This window comes from Malaclemys terrapin, chromosome 7, assembly GCF_027887155.1.
Source record: "Malaclemys terrapin pileata isolate rMalTer1 chromosome 7, rMalTer1.hap1, whole genome shotgun sequence".
Taxonomy (NCBI): domain Eukaryota; kingdom Metazoa; phylum Chordata; order Testudines; family Emydidae; genus Malaclemys; species Malaclemys terrapin.
The window spans coordinates 63,432,193-63,451,463 of record NC_071511.1 but is presented as its reverse complement, the minus strand read 5'-3'; the positions used below and the strand labels follow the sequence as shown (position 1 = coordinate 63,451,463).

At 41.3% G+C, this 19,271-nt stretch overlaps 1 protein-coding gene across 2 annotated transcripts in view; it reads right to left on the bottom strand.

Moving 5' to 3' along the window:
- The window catches only part of ADK (adenosine kinase), a 541,342-nt gene that overhangs the window by 452,760 nt on the left and 69,311 nt on the right, over nt 1–19,271 (bottom strand). For both annotated transcript variants that reach the window (XM_054034260.1, XM_054034261.1), the window contains exon 3: nt 16,937–16,990. In XM_054034260.1, coding sequence (XP_053890235.1) covers nt 16,937–16,990 — 54 coding nt within the window. The remainder of the gene's footprint in view (nt 1–16,936; nt 16,991–19,271) is intronic.

Genomic DNA, 19,271 nt, shown 5'->3' with positions numbered 1-19,271 from the left:
GAAAGGGGTCATGGTGCAATGAAGTTTGAGAACCCCTGGCCTAAAGGGTTCAAAGTGACAGTACCCTGTGGCCCTCTGAGTGATCAAGTACACTATTTAACCCTTGTGGATGCCCCAGGAAGTTATCTTGATTTCTGGCCTGCTGCAACTTTCATCCATACCTTGTCTTCTAATTGCTAATCTTGGACCCAATCCTGACTCTTGCCTTCTGATTCCAGCCTGGTATTACCTCTGATCTCCAGTTTCTGACCCCAGCCTCACTCTGACCCTGACTCTTGCTTATTGAACTCTGCTCTAGTGATTCCTCCAACCCCTGCTCACAGGCTACTGTCTTGTGGGCATCCTTGATGTTGGACCCCAGGCCAGTTATGACCATTAGGCCAGACTGCCTACAGCCCGGTCCCTTATGTCCAGTGTAGAGGAAGACACACAGAGATGAAATCCAGGCTTGGAAAAGACGGATGGGCGACGCTGCCAATACGAACTGTGAATTAAGTTTTGCATTTCCATACTAACTTGAGAACCCTGAAACACTAATCCAGTTGACTAATAAATGCTGGCTTGTCTTGAAAAAGCTGTCTTGCATTGCTACAAATAATTACTGATTGCATCACTCCTAAAGGGGCAATGTATCTCACAGAAGTCTAAACTCACTTGGACCCACTGAAGAGCAACACTGAGCAATAAAGTGCTGAAGTCCAAATGCCCAGTCCTGGAGAAGCAGAATCACAGGGCTTGCCATTGCAAAAAGCGAAGGCATCAGAACTAGTACAATACAAAGGACAGATTTAAAGTATAGTATAAAGGCAGATTTAAAGATGGAGTATAAAGGCTGGGGGCATGGAGCACCCTGTAAATCCGTGACAGAATACAATAATGGAATTCCATTAACTATTCTCCAAACTAAGTTCCTGTCAAATCATACTAGATATTAACTTCTGGGTCATGCAAAAATAAAATAAGGTAAATTAGATAAAATAATAGCTGCCAATAGTTTTGAAAGACAAGATGTTTATCAAGAGTCAAACACTTCCACAGCTATGCTAACATCCAGCCTCAGACATCCAGCGGGTGGTTTAACAAAAGCAGGAAGACCAGGCTTGACATTCCTGATATTTCTAACATTTAAAGAGAAAACAAATCCCTCAATTTCAGGTCCACCTTTGTTGTCCACTATAAAGCAGAAAAACAAAAATGGGGGGAGAACAGGCCCAATCTGTTAGTTCTTTGCAGGCCACCTTTAAACATGTGTCCAAAAAACATAGGTGATCAGAAAATATATTTAAACAAAACAAAAAAAAATTCAATAGGACACATTGATACCTGAAAAAAGAAGAATAGGAGTACTTGTGGCACCTTAGAGACTAACAAATTTATTAGAGCATAAGCTTTCGTGGACTACAGCCCACTTCTTCGGATGCATATAGAAGGTGCCACAAGTACTCCTGTTCTTCTTTTTGCGGATACAGACTAACACGGCTGTTACTCTGAAATTGATACCTGACTGCAAACTCTGCAGAAGAATTTGCAAGCAATCTGCAGTTCAAGTGCAGGCAGTGCCCTCTGGTGGCATTGTCTGTGTGCTGCAGCTTGTTGGTTTCAATGTGAACAGTAAGGTAGTTGAATACTTCCTCTCCTCTACACAGCCCACCCATGACACTTCCGTCAATCAGTGCACATGTTGGACAGTCAGTGAAGAAAGGCTGTGTAGCAAATTGGTCTAGGGTCAAGAGTTCCCTTGCCTTATTCACTCACAATTTCTGTGGAACACAGAAAGCCTGAGGTGCATTGCAAGAAAAAAAGAGTATACTGTGGTCCTGTGATGACACTGGACTGGGTGTCAGAAGCTATGATTCTTTCTATTCCTGTCTGCCAAAGGTTTTCTGTGCAATATTAACCAAGGACCTTCATCACTCTTTGCTTCTGTTCTATATCTGAAAAGAGGATGCAGTACTTCCACCACAGTGTTATAATAATAAAGCCATCAAGATTGGTGGAGATACAGAAAACAAATATTATTTAGTGCAGCTTTTGGTTACTGTACAAGGGAATGAAACTTGGGACTAAACACTGAACAATGGTTTTTGTTTTTTAAAGAAAGATGATTGTTGAAACGGGCATCTGTCCTATCTTGTCCGCTGAATGAAGCAGGGGTCTGTCCTACAGAAAGACTAGTATGTGATCATGTACTTAAAAGACTATCAGAATACACTCACAAATACAGGCACAGTTACGGTTGTGCACGTAACCTTTACTTTGTGACTTCCAGGCTCTGAAGTGCCTCAACTCTGGGACCTTGACATTCTTTAACAGTAGGGATTTTGGATAGTGTTCAGAATATCAGGCATGAAAGCATGGATATAAAAGAGACAGGAGGATAGAAGAAAATGCTGCATATTCAACTTTAAAAAAAAAGAGTAGTGTAGAAAAGACAACTAAGCAAACAAATCGCGCTAATAGCCTAGACTTTTTTTTTTTTTTTTTTAAACTTATTACTTCAGTAGAATATCATTCTTGGGTATGCTTTTAGGACACTGCTTCACATACAGCAGCTATGTGTCCAAGTCCATTAGTGAGAATTTTGGTTTTGGCAATAGGTCTTTTCTAAAAGGTTTTGTCTGTTTTAACATGTTACTGTGTGTGCATGGGAATTCATTTTGACTACTAGTCTACTAAGAAATACTCGGACACCAGGAATGGAAAAGCGGCTGATGACTCAGGAAGGGAATGTCTGATTTTATTTTTTACATAAATAGCCATTTATTCTAGGGAATTTTGACTTTACTGATACTTGGGCTGATGTTCAGCATAGTGGGCATTTTACTGTTAAACTTCACTGAAAGCAAGTGTCTGTGGCAGGGGCACAATAAGGAAAAAGCAATATAAGCTGCCACTCTGGATCATATACAGACTCTGCCACTCCCAGAAATGCACAATTTCCTCCTCACTGCACACTTACAGCAGTGGGACTGAAAAAAAAGAGGAAACTCGTGGACAACTTTTACCTTCCTCTTTCTCCAACACGTTGTGACCTGTAGTTTGCAAAGATGACCAGTTGTGAACACCACAGGTCCTATTTATCTTCCCTTTTGCTTCAACTTAGGCCCTCAAAAATCATTAAAAGTGGTTTGAGACTAGACAGACAATTAATACTGTGTGACCAGCAGCCAAACACATTAAACCAGCATTTTAAAAGTACTGTTACAGACTAGATGGTACCAAGTTTTAAACAATGCTTTGAACACACTCATTTGTGCACTGCCAGATCATCCACCCAGTCAAATTCATACAGCCAGTCAAATTTTCAGGGTTTTGCTGCAACCATTTTAGCAATGTCTGAATATTAAATAATGTTCTTTGGCCCATAAAGGTGGAGTCTACATTTCTAGCCATAAGTACGTTTGGAAATGGGTACACAATATAGCATTTCTGCTTTAACTTCCAAGACAAGCTGAACCAGGCCACCATCATTACTAGCTGCAATGAGTTTTAATTTCTTCTTCCCAACAAAAAGATGTTTGATCTTGAACCATAGTCAGAAAAGCAGTCTACATCAGGGAAAGAAAAACAAAAAAAGCATATGGGACTATTTGGTCAAATTGATCTCAGTTACTGTCACTAGCATTAAAAATGCAAATTATTCCAGCCAAGAGAAAGATTATTTAGAGGGACATTGTCAAGATAAATCTTTTTTCATAAAATTTATTTAATAAAAGCTAAGTGTTGTGTCACTATTTTGAGCAGAAAGCACTTGAGTCTTTCTTGGAAAAGAAAGAAAATATGTGAAGATAAATATTAAGTAAGTCTCCTTAGTAGAGCCAAGAGTAGGGTTCTGTTGCAGCTGATGGCTACAGAAGGGGGGGGGGGGAAGGGGGATCATAATTTTTGTACTGAAAAATTAGAACGTTAAATATTAAGCAATGCCCTCAATTGTTTACAAAGAATGCCTTATCTGGTACACTGGTACAGCAAATAGTAAAGTAGGAACTTTATCTCATTGCTGTTTTTAAAATCTCAATGTACTGAAGTCTAAATTTCGACCCTAACTATTTGGCACTTTTACTCTCACAGTAACAACTTATCTGTAATAAACTACTGTGCAACTCACATTTTAAAAGGGCAGGAGAAGGTGAAGGCTTTAGTATAAAGTTTGAACTATTTCAAAAGGAAAAGTTTACATTAAAATGTTAAGTTTGGTCAAGATCTATTACACAAATAAAAGTTGTGTACACAGTACAATGTGTACTGACCAGAAGATATGTGTTTATGTAGACACAATATTGCCTTTCAACTTGGGCTTAACCCCTTAGAATGGTGGCATTTTCCACACCTCCAGACTAACAACTTCATAAGATGTACTTCTATTGTATTCAGTGGGTAATGTGGGTTAAACACATCTATAATGTCCTTACATGTTCTGTCATCACAGCTAATGTCCTACATGTAAATAACTTTGATTAGTATATAAGGTTAACTTCTGCTGCCTATCTTTTGTCTGCAGCACTAGTAATTTTAATGTCTGAGGTACACTACCATGACATACAAATAAATGTAATGCCCTTTTTAAATCCTAGGCAAAAACACTTCAAATATTTTTCAATAAAACATGTGTTACATTTTTTGGTAAAGCTCTCAGTACACTTCAGACACTATACAAATAATAGTTTCCATTTGAACTCAACTAGTTCACTATAAGAAAACTTATTTTTGAAGCCTGAAGTTTGTGGCCTTCTTGAAGAATATCCAAGCCTGTAACATAGCTCTACCTGTCAGTTTAGTTCAATCAACTTGACAAGGATAGTTATTTTAATTTGTATGCAGATACATGGTTGAACACTTTAAGATGTTGTAATGTTTTGAGTGATAAGGAAGATGGTAAATTCTGTGAAAGAACTAAACTTAGGAAAAAAAGAGGTTGAATAATCATAACTATTTTAGTGAAAGATATAAACAACCAAATACACACAAAGCATCAATTCGCCACCATCGCCCTTATGCAAAAAGGAAGAAGTTATCCAATACTCTTTTACGTTTTTTTTCATTTCCTTTTGGATGAATCACTGTTACATAATTTTTCTAAGTGCACTTATGGAATGCAAGCAGGATTGTTACAGCGCACACATTTAAGTAATGTCTGACAAATGAAACATTTTGTCTAGTCTTTCATATGATCCAAATTTACCCACTTCAGAACTACGTAATACTATAAGGGGAGAAGGGTCCTGAGTAGGGAGAGAGAAAGGACAGTTGAAAGAGAATAATTATCAAGCAAGATCTGAAAACAGATTGAGTGGATGAGGTGAGAACAGCCATATATTGGAGAAGACTTTTGTGCCAGTGGTAGAAACCTGTGATAGAACAAAGAAGGCCAGTAGTGAAAGAAATGGAAAAAAGCACCAAGGATCATGAGATAGAATTACTTCACACTATGAAGCATGTAAAAAACAAAACAAAAGGGAAATTTGTAACTAGAACCAGAAGTGAACAGGGTGCTCTTATACTTTTTTTAATATGTGAGATGGCGATAAGCACAATTTTGTACATACTTACATAGACAAAGAAGCTGAAACATTTCTCCCCTCCCCATTGTGGTGTTCTTTGTTTTTCTCACATTACTATTTATTATTAACACTATGCTGTGAAAGTGAAAGTGTGATCCTAAGTACTCCTCAATGTCAACTGTCAAAGGTGTCACTGTTCTATAACAGGAACTCCCATCAGGCCTGACAAATTCATTACACCCAACATACTGTTTTCATAGCATTTACCCAAAAAGGGTCATATGAGGTGCCTAATGGAAGCTTACAACATATTGATCCTCAGTCCTTGTGTGATGTACATATGGGTGACATTTAAAAAGTTGTATGTATGTACTCAAAATAGGCTTCAGAACAGGGGCGGGCAAACTTTTGGGCCTGAGGGTCACATCTGGGTATGGAAATTGTATAGCGGGCCAGGAATGCTCACGAAATTCGGAGTTGGTGTGCAGGACAGTGTGAGGGCTCCGACCAGGGGTGTGGGCTCTGGGGTAGGGGCAGAAATAAGGAGTTCAGGGTGCTGGAGGGGGCCCCGGGGTGCAGAAGGGTGGGACCGAGGGGTTCAAAGAGCGGAAGGGGGATCAGGGCTGGGGCAGGGGGCTGGCGCCCTGGAGGGGGCCAGGGGTGCAGGCTCCCAGCAGTGCTTGCTGCTGCTGCTTCCGGGAGCTGCTTGATTTATGCCCCCCCCTCCGGCTCCTACATGGCGACGTGGCCAGGCAGCTCTGTGCACTGACCCATCTGCAGGCGCCGCCCCTGCAGCTCCCATTGACCGCAGTTGCCGTGAGGGCGGCGCTTGTGGCGGAGGCAGCATGCAGAGCCCCCAGGCTGCTCCTATGCATAGGAGCCAGAGTGGGGACAGGATGCTGTTGCCACCGGGAGTCACACAGAGCCACGGCACACATGGAGCAGGACAAACCACAGACCCCACTCCCAGCAGGAGCTCAAGGGCCGGATTAAAACATCTGAAGGGCCAGATGCAGCCCCAGGCTGTAGTTTGGCCCACCCCTGCTTTAGAATCTGTGTCCCAGGAAGGGTTAAGCAAGCTGGTTTTGCCAGACCAAAGGGTGTGGCATCACCTGCCTCGGTTCATATGTAAATTAAGCTTTGTAAAGTAAAAACAAAGGAAGCCCCATTTATATTGGAAAGTCAACAGGAAAAATCAGATAGACCGTGGGGGCAGGGAGGTGAAACAAACAGGAGTGTGGGGGAACGACACTTCAGAGCCAGTACCCCAGTAAAGAAGCCACAGTGTCATCCTGACTCTGGAGACAAAAACAGTCGACCACCCCCCTTTAGCCTGCATTGAGGGGGTAACAGGGCTCTGCTGTTACACTCGTGAAAACAGGATCTCAATCAACCTTGGATGAAATGCTGCAAGAAAGTGCTTAGGTGAAAAACTGCTTTAGACAAGGTTAGCCTATTAAAGTTAGGTTTTAGTCTAGTAGAAGCATTATATTTTTGTTTTATTTGTAACCTGTTGTACTTATTACTCTTGCTCACCATCTCCTAAGACTTTACCTTAGTTAACAAACTTACACTTGTTTTCACTATGAATAGATTACAGTGCTGTGATATTGGAGCGTACATTCAGCTGACTCAAGCTGGTATGCGTATACTTTTGCCCTGGGAGTAGCAAGCCAGGCAATTACCGTGGGTGTCCAGTGACAGGGGCTGGACACTACAGGGGGATACTTCTGAGAAGTTTAGGGACTGGGTACCTGAAAGGCATAAGTAAGGGCTGGTAGAGGCGAGCAGCGAGTGCTTGAGTGGCTGGCAGCGTCACAAAGTGGATATCCAATGAACAGAAGAAAGACTTGCTCTTGCTGGAGGGAGGAAGGTACATGGTCACTCGTAGTGTTGGACACCGCAAGAAAGCGTCATCACATAAGGTTATAGTGACGTTAAGATGTATGGATACCATTGTACACTATTTTGTGAATACGTTTCTTCCCTCACTACACTGATTCTGACTTTGTCAACAAGTCAGTCAGAAAAAGGATACCAAAGCCTGAAGAGGGATCTTGCACCCTCAAAGCTACACATAATTCAGCAACTCAAGAAATGGTGAAGAAGAATTTCCGTTGAAAAAACTCTGCTTGGAAGTATGTTTTGTTAATATCCCTGCAAGTTCCTTCCACGCAACATCAGATTGAATCAAATGCTCTACCCACCACTGAGAAGGCATCAATAGATCTTCAACGCACTCAGAAAAAGATTATTAAGAACAGTAAGGCTTCATGCATTTTCAAAATTCATTTCGTAAGAGGACAATAATTTGCCTCACTAATCAATAAAGATATGATCAAATAGATCTTAAAGGAGAAAAACCTTCACGTATGAGCCCAGGGAGATATAACCCATGTTATATCCACAACTATCAAGGAATTCCACTGTAACACAAAGCAGGCCTATTAAAAGAAGTGGGTGATTTCAAGTAATTGACATGCAAGTTTCTGGGACAGTTTCAGAAAGGTATTATATACCTTTTGAAATGTTACATTAATGTTTACAACCTGTCAGAAAATAATTCCATTTATATCTTAAACGACAGGCAAAATGTGTACACATTTGCCTGTATGTGTTATTATCCAAATATGGATGGGCCTGTAACTAAAATTGTGGCATTGTTAAAACCATCACATTACTATTTTATAGACTGCATTTGGTAATGAATTGGTAAAATGTCTTCTCTCCTGAAAGGAAAATTTTTTTTTCTGAATAGTTTCACAAACACTGCAAAATTAAATTTCAGAGTTTATTTACCTCCAACTCCAACAACCTTCCAATTTAAAATGCCAACATCACAATCTTTTACCAAGAAGAGTCAAGCCAAAGTACTGATGAATTAGACATGTTCATAATTTTTACAGCTTTAAACAAAATAAAAAAAAATGGATTTTTTTTCTCTGTTTTTATGTTCCAGCTTCTCCAGACCACCTTCTCTCTAGACAGAACAGCAGATTATCATTGTCCAATAAGAGATGTTTGTAGTCATGTCATTAGTACTCAAGCCTCTCTATTATTAGGATGGAAGACCAACAAATTCCATAGCATGTTCACCAAGGAATGTTGCCACATGGCTGGCAATTATGTGGTCACCACAAGCACTGTGGCATGATAACATTGCCATTGAGGGACATAAACTGATTATCCAGCCAGACAACATTAAGGACCTACCTAAAGATTGATATGGGTGGCATTCAATCTGCCAGGGTGCTATGTCCTTTTGGATTTTCCATGATGAGGATGGAGTAGTCTCCCTTGTTCTCTCACACTGCCTCAATGAATTTTGTTGGGCCCTGCAGTAGTCTTAATGCCACTACACAGAATGTTAGTTTGACAAAACTTGTTCAGAAACCAGTATATTGCTTTGGTTGATAATTATTTTTACTGTAAAGAGAGCATAGTAGTTGTTCTGTTCTTTTTAAAATCCATTTCAATATTTAGAACTCTGGTTTCAAACATCAGGCTATTTTGTACTGAATTGGTAGGATTCTTGTGCAATGCAAATATCAATATCCAGTTTCCTTTCCCAGGCAGTTATCCATAACGGATCTACACTAAATTAACTTTCCTAATTTAACAGTACATCCATAAAATGGAGAATATATTTTGGGGAAGAGCTGGGGTAGAGACTTTAAGCCACAAAAGTTCCTGGGGTTTAATTTATTTCAAAGTAAATTCTGGTGAACCTTTCAAAGATCTATTAACTAAAGATACAAAGCCTAGGACAAAAGTCCTTTACTGATATTTTTCAGACAACTTCAGTGATAAAGGTTCCCTTATTTCAGGCAAGTGTCAACCAGAAACTCAACGTACCTAGTATATTAGAATACAGATATTTTGGACACAGCACTTTTGACATTCAGGTTCCTTCCTGATGACAGATCAGTCTGCTGGCATTATATAGAACATAATTACCTATAAAGCTACATCTGCTGGTAAACTTTAGATATAAAACTGTTTCTTAAATCACAAGTTCTTACCCAACTTCTTTCCCAAACCCCATATATCCTTGTATTAAAAACTGACATCCAAAAAATAAGTTCAAATTGATTTGATTAATATTTGTACTGCAGTAACTCCAGATACTACAATTAGGATGTAAACAAACTAACAATCAGGACTGTAAACTAAAGCGTTAATGGCTTCCGAATTGTACTTACTGGAGGCAGGCAGAGACACAATTGCTAGGGCAAACTGGACTTTTGTTAGTATGCATTTAAAATTAAACCCAGAGAAAGTAAGGTAGAAGAGGAAAGTACGTTTAGAAACAACACAATTGATATGCATGCTGATATAATGACAAAGCAAGGTGCTTACCATCTTACATAGCCCCCCCGGTTCCCCCCCCCCCCCAAAAAAAAAAAAAAAAAGGATCAACCACAGGAAAAACTTGGAGGGGAGAAGAGGAATTTATTTATGTAGTACCCTTTATGTCGGAAGTTACTAGAACAATCTATCCTCTCTCAGTGTAGTAACCTTTGTATACTATTAAAATATTTTAAAATTAGCCACCCTCTCAGTTTATAGAGCTCCTCTCACTCAACATTTAAAACATTCCTTTAAACATACACAGACAGCAATTAGGCACAACATTTTTTTGCATACAGCTTGGTCAGCATAAAGATCTTTGGCATGTTAATGGGTTTTTAGGGATTTATTAACTTGTCCGACAATAAGCCAGTCACTCTGTTTTTTATCTGCCTTCACTGTAAATTGACATGTTTCACATCATACTAAAAAATACCAATCTATAAAGAATGCATTTCTCTATTAATAGTAACTACTCCATCTGACATAACTTTGCTAAGAACTAAATTAAGTGGCAAAAAGTAGGCTTGCTTACTTAAGTAAAACGTTAAGTCTTCTGAATAAGCTTGCAAAATATATAGGTCTCCACTCAGTGTGGTCAAATGGATAGGACACTGGACAGGCAATCAGGAGACATGCATTTTATTCTTGGCTCTGCCACAGTTGTACTGCTTAACCTTGGCAAGCCATTTGACCTCTGTGGTTCAGTTTCCCCATCTATAAAACAGGATTACCACCAACCCCCTTGGGTTCTTATAAAGAGCTTTGAGATTTATGATTGAAAACCACTTAAGCTCTCATCATTTTAACATTTATATTTTCTAAACCCTATGCAAACACAACGAATCCTCACAATATTCCGTGAAGCAGATACTAGTTTACTATTCAAATTCAACATATAATAGCTTTCAATATACAATTTTAGCTTGCTTATATAGGGATTATGTTGTTGTATGAGAACAGTTTTAAAAAACTAAGCGTCTGTAAACTAATCTAATAATATAGTTTAGCCTCCTGCTTTCTTCTTAAAATTTAAATATTCTTCTGAACAACTACAAAAGATAACAGTATGTTATGAACTTAAATGTTTGTATATAGTTAGAATTCCAGGGTGGAGGCTGTTCTTGAGACTTGAAAGGATCAGCAGCAGATTAAATAAAAATGTTATCTTATGCATCATGTTTAAAGCTACAATTTAGTCATGGAGGTCACGGAGTCCATGACTTTACCAGACATCCGTGATTTCTTCGGCTTCAGTGGTCAGGGGCTGAAGCCAGGGCTGGAGGAAGGACAGTGCGCCCCTGCCCTGCAACTGGGGCCAGAACCAGGACCCTGCAGCCCCTATCCTGCGGTTTTCACCGAGGGCAGCAGCTGGGACCGGAGCAGGGGCCGGGTGCCCCCCTCACAGTTTCCCAGGGCCATGTGCCCCTCCCCCCAGGCAGGGCTTGGTGGAAGCTGCAGCTGGGCTGCGCACCCCTGCGGATCAAGGGCTGTGCGCCCCCCGTGGCTGTGCCCCCCGCTGTGGCCACTGGAGCTGGGACTGTGCCCCCCACCATGGCAGGGGGCTCAGCCTGTCAGTCTCCCTCCCTCCCCCAGCCATGGCACTCCATTCCTCCCCCATACCTAGCTCTGCCCCTGGTTATTTTTAGTGAAGTCACTGACAGGTCACGGGCTCCTGTGAATTTTTGTTTATTGCCTGTGACTTTAACTAAAAATAACAGTGACAAAATCTTAACTTTAATCATGTTTAAAGGAAAAAACAGTACTTGCCCTCTTAGAAAAAAGAGAGGCCTTCCATGAATTCCCCCCACACACACACAGCAAAAAAGTTGTACAACAATATTGAAATCATAACTTAGTGATACCACAAAGTGGGATTCTGGCCAGAAAAAAAATGACAATTAAATTGGATTAAAGTTTGCATAAAATATAAGTTGGTGAGCAACACAGAAAAGGAGTGCATAGTACTAGGCCAAGAGGCCAGGAAGTAGGCTTACTGGCAGCACTCCTGAAATATATACAGCGCTCTTTTGAACCCAAATTTGTACAGACTTATTAATAAGTCAACTTTACAGTGAGAATTAATCAGAATCATAGGACTGGAAGAGACCTCGAGAGGTCATCTAGTCCAGTCCCCCAAATTTTTCAATCTTCCCTCTTCTTCTTGGTTAGGTGGTCTATAGTGTTATGTAAAGCCTCTGCTCAAATGCAATTGTAAGATCTGTAACTTGTATCATTAAGTTCTGCAACCTTTTTGCAGACTTTGTAACTTCAGGTATTGTTAGCATAGCCTTTTAAGTTTTGTAACCTTTGCTAGGGTTACCATACGTCCAGATTTTCCCGGACATGTCCGGCTTTTTGGGAAATTCCAAAAAGCTGGACATGTCCGGGAAAATAGGGAGCGGTCGTGGGGCTTGGATCTGCGCTGGGGCCAGAGTCGGAGCTGCTGGGGCCGGTGGTGCTCGGCTGGGGCCGGTGCCGGACAGGCCAGTGCCCCGGAGCCTGATCTGAGCTGGAGTCGCCGGGCCCGGAGCCGCTCAGCCAGTGCCCCGGGGCCAGAGCCGCTCGGCTGGGGCCAGTGCCCGTACCCCGGGGCCTGAGCCAAGCTGGAGCCACCGGGGCCGGGGCGGGCCGGAGCCACTCGGCCAGGGCCAGCGTGCTCGGCCGGAACCAGGGCCGGTGCCCCGGGGCCGGAGCCAAGCTGGAGCCGCCGGGGCCAGGGCCGGCGCACTCTGCCGGAACCGGTGCCCCCAGGGCCCGAGCCGAGCCGGGCTGGAGCCACCAGAGCTGCTCAGCCGGGGCCGGGGCCCCGGGGCCCGAGCCGAGCTGGAACCGGGGCTGGCACTCCAGGGCCTGAGCCGAGCTGGGCCGGAGCCACTCGGCCGGGGCTGGAACTGGGGCTGGCGCCCCAGGACCCGAGCCGAGATGGGCCCAAGCCACTTGTCCAGGGGGCCGGACTGGGCCGTGTCTCCTTGTGCCGCCCCCCCGCCCCAAGCTTACCTGCTGCCTGCCTCCCTGTTTCAAGCTTCCTGCGAACACTTGATTCACGGGAAGCAGGGGACGGGGAGGAGCAGGGGGCCGGAGCATTCAGGGGAGGGGCGGAGTTGGGGCAGGGACTTTGGGAAAGGGGCGAAGTTGGGGTGGGGCAAGGGCGGGGGGCAGAGTTGGGGCGGGGACGGAGCCCCTTGGAGTGTCCTCTTTTTGTTATTTTAAAAAATGGTAACCCTACCTTTGCAAGGTCTGTAACCTTACCACTTGTATGAACTTCCAAGCTTTGTAATATCCCATCCCTCAGAGAGAGTGTGAACAAAGGAGTGTATGTGGGACTGGGCGGAGAGGAGCTGCAAGGAGAAAGGAGCCCAGAGACAGGAGCCAGGTGTGTCTGATATAATCTGCCCTGAGAAGGCAATCACGAAGTGCTGTAAAGAGAAGAACTACCTGGTATGGATGAAAGGAACTGGTCTGGGAATGCTTCTCGGCGATGGACACAGAAGGAAAACTCAGTGTACGTGACAGGAGCTGCCCAGTTCCAGAAAAAGGAAGCAGCCATGCACACAGGCAGCTGCTGCTCCTTGATCTGCTCAGCAGCCTGGATTCGTGACCATAGGTGGACACACCAGATCTCCCACGCTTCGGCTTCTAGGTCTCCATGCTATCTCTGGTAACTTTCCACCTGTGTAAGTGTGTGGGTGCGGGAGAGTATGAATGTGGTGAGTGTGCGCGTGTATGAATAAGCTCCAGCTCTTTTCTATTTGACTCAACCGTGGCATCGTAATAAAACTAATACAAGTGCGACCCTGGGTTGGTTTTTAGGGGAACAGAGGTAACATATAGTAGATCCCCTATCATGACACCACCTTTTTTTTTTTTAACCCCTTTTATCCTTACCCAGAGAGACTTTCAACAAGTTTGTCTTTTATTTCCATTTCAACCTAAGTCCAAGTGTATATATTTTAAATATATAACGCAACACTTCCTCCCTTTTTCCCTGCCTGTCTTCATGAGCAAACTGTACCGTTCTATACCGATATTCCAGTGGTGTGTTATCCCACCAAGTCTCTGTGATGCAAACTATGTCATAGTTGTGTTTATTAACTAGCATTTCAACTTCTTCCTGCTTAATCCCCATACTTCTCGCATTAGTATACAGACATCTAAGATACTGATTTAATATTATATTTGAAATCCAGAAACACTTTTTTAGACTAACCGAGGAAACACTGTCTGGAAATAAACATTCTCTTTTATGGCTTCAAATTTACTATTTCATATATGTCAACTCTAATGGACTTGCAGTGAATAAAAAGAGTGGATATATGCAACAAACTCTGGTTATTACAGACTGTTTTTCTCAGACCCTGGCATCATGTCTCTTATGTCCTTCATACATTTTCCGCCCACAAGATCTCACATTCTTGCTAACAAGGATTTAAGTAACTGAGTATACCAAAGATGCAGCTAATAATTTTTACTGACTTTGTTTATACTGGGAAAGTGACCAAATCACTATGAAAACTGTGTTTTGTATATAGCAGGATATTTTGTGTAAGGTTTTCTTCAACCCTTCTATTTCTTCCCCTTTGTCCTGTCAACTGGACAAACTTGGGAGAAAACTCAGGATTTTAGGTTCAGAGCAGCAAGGGATTCTGCCTTTACCTATGAGTATTGACAGGAGTCTGCCAGATTTTCCATTTATATCTCAATTATTCTGACTACTGACATTGTTTTTGATCCTCTGCCTTTATCAAATTTAATATCTTGGTGCTTTCCCACAATCATGACCCAGTATTACTCACTGACTCCTTTTCTTGTGAGCAAAGAAGCAGAGTATCACTGCATGTCCTCACATACTTAAGCAGGGGACATAGATGCTTCAACAGTAAATCTCACCTATCCAAGAGTTTTGAGCAGCGTGCAATGATATACTCTTTGCCATGTGCACATATCTCAGACTATTCCCAATGCCCTGCATATGGACCACCAAGCCAACTACATTTGAAAAGACATTTCTTCATTACTGGGAACTGCAGTTTATAAAGGCAACTTTAGTTAATTATTTTTATCATCTTTCAAAGCTAAATGCTGTGTTTCAGTAAAACTGAAAGGCTTTCCAAGGAGCTTAAGGATTCTAAGTCTGGTCATTAAGACTTCCTCCCTCTCCATGGTTCAAATACACTTACAAAGTGTACTCATTACTAGATTTAAATTTTAGGGTAGCCAACTGGGAATAAACTCCAGAATGGCCCTGCTTTTCTAAGGACACTGAGCCTTAGAGTCATATTCTCTCCTTTTACTTCCTAAACTTAATGTCCCTTTACAACCCCATCCTCCATTGGCCTAAGTTTGGCTGTAATTGCTGTAATTATCAAACTTCCAAAAACAGACAGTGGTTCTTTAACGTTGCTCTATAGCTTTTCAAGGCAACGAACACGGACTAGCAGATCCTAATCCTTTTTTTAGTTGCCCTAAATTTCTTACAAATCCCCCTTAGGCTAAAATTTTCCATCCCTGGTCTCAGCACAAGTGTTGTTTTTTCTTTTTCTTCTAAGTTGGAGCTGAATCCGTTCAGACATTTTTGAGTTACTCAAGCATGAAGACAAAATTTGCACTCATGAAAGCTCCCAGGGCTTAAACTAGAATTTTCAGACTTGGGCTGTTCCCTCACAAAGGAAAGGAAAACAATTAGTTTGAAGAAAATTCTTAGCATGTCAACATAGAATTTTATGCACATGCATCTCAGAATCCTGGGTACACACAGAATTACTTTAAGCTTTAGGTTATCTTAAGGGATATGATACCCATAGATATTTTTAAATTATATATGAAGTTACTATTATTGCAATATTAAGGCTGAGCAAGCAGGCATGCAAAGATCAGAAAATTCAGAAATTTAGCCATTCCACATAGTTTCTGTTGACATTTTAACAACGTTATTTATATTTCAGAAGCACATTAGTACCATCCACACATGGGAAAGATTCAGTACTTGCCCTAAAGTTAAATGTAAACCTTTCGTATTACTGTTTATATTTAGCCGGGGGGGGGGGGGGGGGGGGAGATATCCATGTTATTCTGGATGCAAATAAATCTCAAATGCTGCTTTGAGATTTATTTGGAACACTTATCTGATTTCAAGCTTTTAAAAAAAATATTCAAGATTTTGTTACAACGTTTGATTAAAATATCTACTGACAGTTGTGCTGCAAGAAATGAATTAATAACTATGTAAAGAAAAGCTTCCACAGGTTAGTTCATAAGTTCTTATTGTACATGTAAAAAGAGTAATTAAGTTAGCTCAGCTAAAATAGGCAACATTTCAAGATCACAGCAATTAGGAAGCTGACAAATAGCATGCAAAAGCACTGTGCAGTATTATCAGTTTAAATAAAAGGACATTACCTGAAACAGTCTTTTTCAGTTTGCAGCAGATAAAATTATTTCATATCAAAAACACTGCTTGTGAACATTCAGTAATTATGTCATCATTACTACACCTTAGCGCAAGTTACCACAATCAGTGGGGGGTGGGAGGGGTAGAGGGGTGAAGGGTATTTCCAGTCTGCTTATGGTATGTCATCAGTAGCTACATTATAGTATTCTTCAACTATGTAGCGACCGATGACAGTAAAGTAACACACCGCAGATACTACTGAACTTTGAGGGCTTGTCTACATAAAGCAGCAACGTGCACTACAGGAGATGTGATTTCTAAAGCTCATTGACATGTTGCACAATCACTGGTCTTTGCAGGCCCTGGCAGTAAACACTACAGGTCCGCTAGTGCACTTTAATGCAGTACTGTATGCTCAAGGAAGTGTTTGTGTAGACCCTGGTCGTGTGTACTGATGAATCAAAGTGCAATACATCAGTGTGCTTTAGAAATCACACACCCCCATAGGGTGCTTTATCCCACCATGTAGATAAGCCTTAAGGGGAGAAAAAAAAAAAAAAACATTGTCTTGAAAACAGCAAAAAAATTCTTACAGTAACTGATTTAAACCTTTTTTAAAAGGGTGGGGGGAGGAGCAAATTCATATGCACATGTGTGTGTCTGTCAGCCTAAATACAAGGGTATATAAACTTACATTTCTTTATGTTTGTCCTCTGCCAAGATTTGGTCATTTGGCTTCAGCCCATACCTTAATGGGGGAGGGGGGGAAGAGGGGGAAAAAAAAAACAGGAAAAAGTTACTTTAGTTCTTAAACAGAAAATTTGTTTTCAGTTTACATTTGAAAAGTAGACAATCTTACAATCTTTGTGTACTGAAAGGCATATCATGTATATTAAATCAGAGAGCAATACCTGTTAACTCTAAAATGCTATCCATTTTAACACAACTAACATCACAAAGTCATGACAAGAAATAATAACTGCCAACAAAATAATTCCCACAGGTATTGTGAAGTATCAGAGAAACTCAAACTGTATAGAAGTTTTGAGATCCCAGAGCAATTAAAAGCTTCAGGAGTGAAGTGAAGGCAGGTGTGAAGAAAAAGTACCAGCATGTAAATTCGGGCTGATTTAAGTGTTACATTACTTCATGCTTTTCTGGGGAAGGAAAGCTCCAGCTGATCTGCATACATCATGACCACAAAACTCTGAAATTCTTCATGCTAAAATATGCATTATGTATTCAGGGCCGGCTCCAGGGTTTTGGCCGCCCCAAGCAGCCAAAAATAAATAAATAAATAAAATAAAGCCGCGATCGCAATCTGCAGCAGCAATTCGGCAGGAGGTCCTTCGCTCGGAGCGTGAGTGAGGGACCGTCCGCCAAATTGCCGCCGAATAGCTGGACGTGCTGCCCCCTTCCAGAGCGGCCGCCCCAAGCACCTGCTTGCCAGGCTCGTGCCTGGAGCCAGCCCTGTATGTATTTATATCCAGGATTCCACAGCACTTTGTTTCATTCATAAGTCCATAGAACTAGAGGGGACCATTACATTGTCTAGTATGATCTCCTTTATCTCAGAGGCCATTACATTTCGCCCACTTACCTCTGTATTGAGCCCAATCTTACTATTAAACTGAACAGATTGAGCTCTCGTCTGTTGTCCTAAAGCATTTTCTCCAGACCTCGAATCATTTGTGGCACTTTTCTACACCCCAACAGCCTTTTTTAAGCTATTGACACCAGAACTGGACACAATGTTGTAGTATCAGTCTTACCAATGCCAGATACAGAGGTAAAAATCAAGGTGCCACCAGACTCCTTGTTGTTTTTGTAGTCCTATTCCTATACCCTCCTTTATACATTCAAGGATTCAACTGGGCCTTTTTGCTACAGCACTGGGAGCTCATGTTTAGTTCTTTATCAACTATAACCCCTAAATCTTCTTCAGAGTCACTAATTTCCAGGAGATAGCACCCTCACCCTGTAGCAATGGCCTGCATTCCTTATTCCCAGATGAACAGCTTTTCTTTTGGCTGTATTGCAATGCATTTCATTTGAATGGGCCCAGTTTACCAACCAATACAGATCACCTCTGTATGGCTGCCGCCATCCTTACCATTATTTACCACTCTGCCAATCTTCATGCCATGTACCAATTTTATCAGCAGTGACTTTATATTTATTTCCACATCAGTCAAAGTGTTGACTAGCATCAAGCCTAGCACTGATCCCTGTGGAACTCCACTAGCAACAGCCCCTTTTGATAATGATTCCCCATTAGCAACTACTTTTTGATACCCATTAGCCAGTTTTAAATCCATTTAACATGTATTTTATTGATATTGTACAGTGATTTTTTTTAAATTAGAATATCATGCAGTACTAACTTAAAATGCCTTACAAATATCTAATTTGCACCTATGCATCTTTTTCAACCAAACTTGTAACATCAAAGAATGAAATCAGGTTTGTTTGACAAGACCTATTTTCCATGTTGACTAGAATTAATTATATTCCTAGCCTCAATACTTTACCTATTGTGCGATACATTTCATATTCAGGGATCACCTCATCCCCCACTGAAATGTAACCCTGTCAGAGGTATAATGCAATAGCCATGCTTCACCAATAGTTCCACATAACTTTTCAGACATGATGTGAAAAAGTAACTTATGCACTTAATACTACAGGAGGAATTCAGTTTGTGTAAGTATGTATAGTAAACAGAATTTGTCCAGGACACTGGAGCTAAACTATCAGGAAATATATCATGGGATCTTTAATGACTGTAGGAGGGACATAACTAGTCTGGCTGTGGGCCTTCCCACTACCACAGTTTCCTTTCCATCATGCAAACAAAACATCCCATCTGGTGTTTTCACAATCCTGCTCCCCTTTTAGGTGTAATTTATGACCATTAAAAAAAATTATTTTATATCTACATATATCAAAGTCTCTCAGCCCTCTTCCTTGGGCTCAGTTTGTCCTTTCAATTTATAAATGGGCTTTAGCCACCTCTCTAGGCTCAGAAG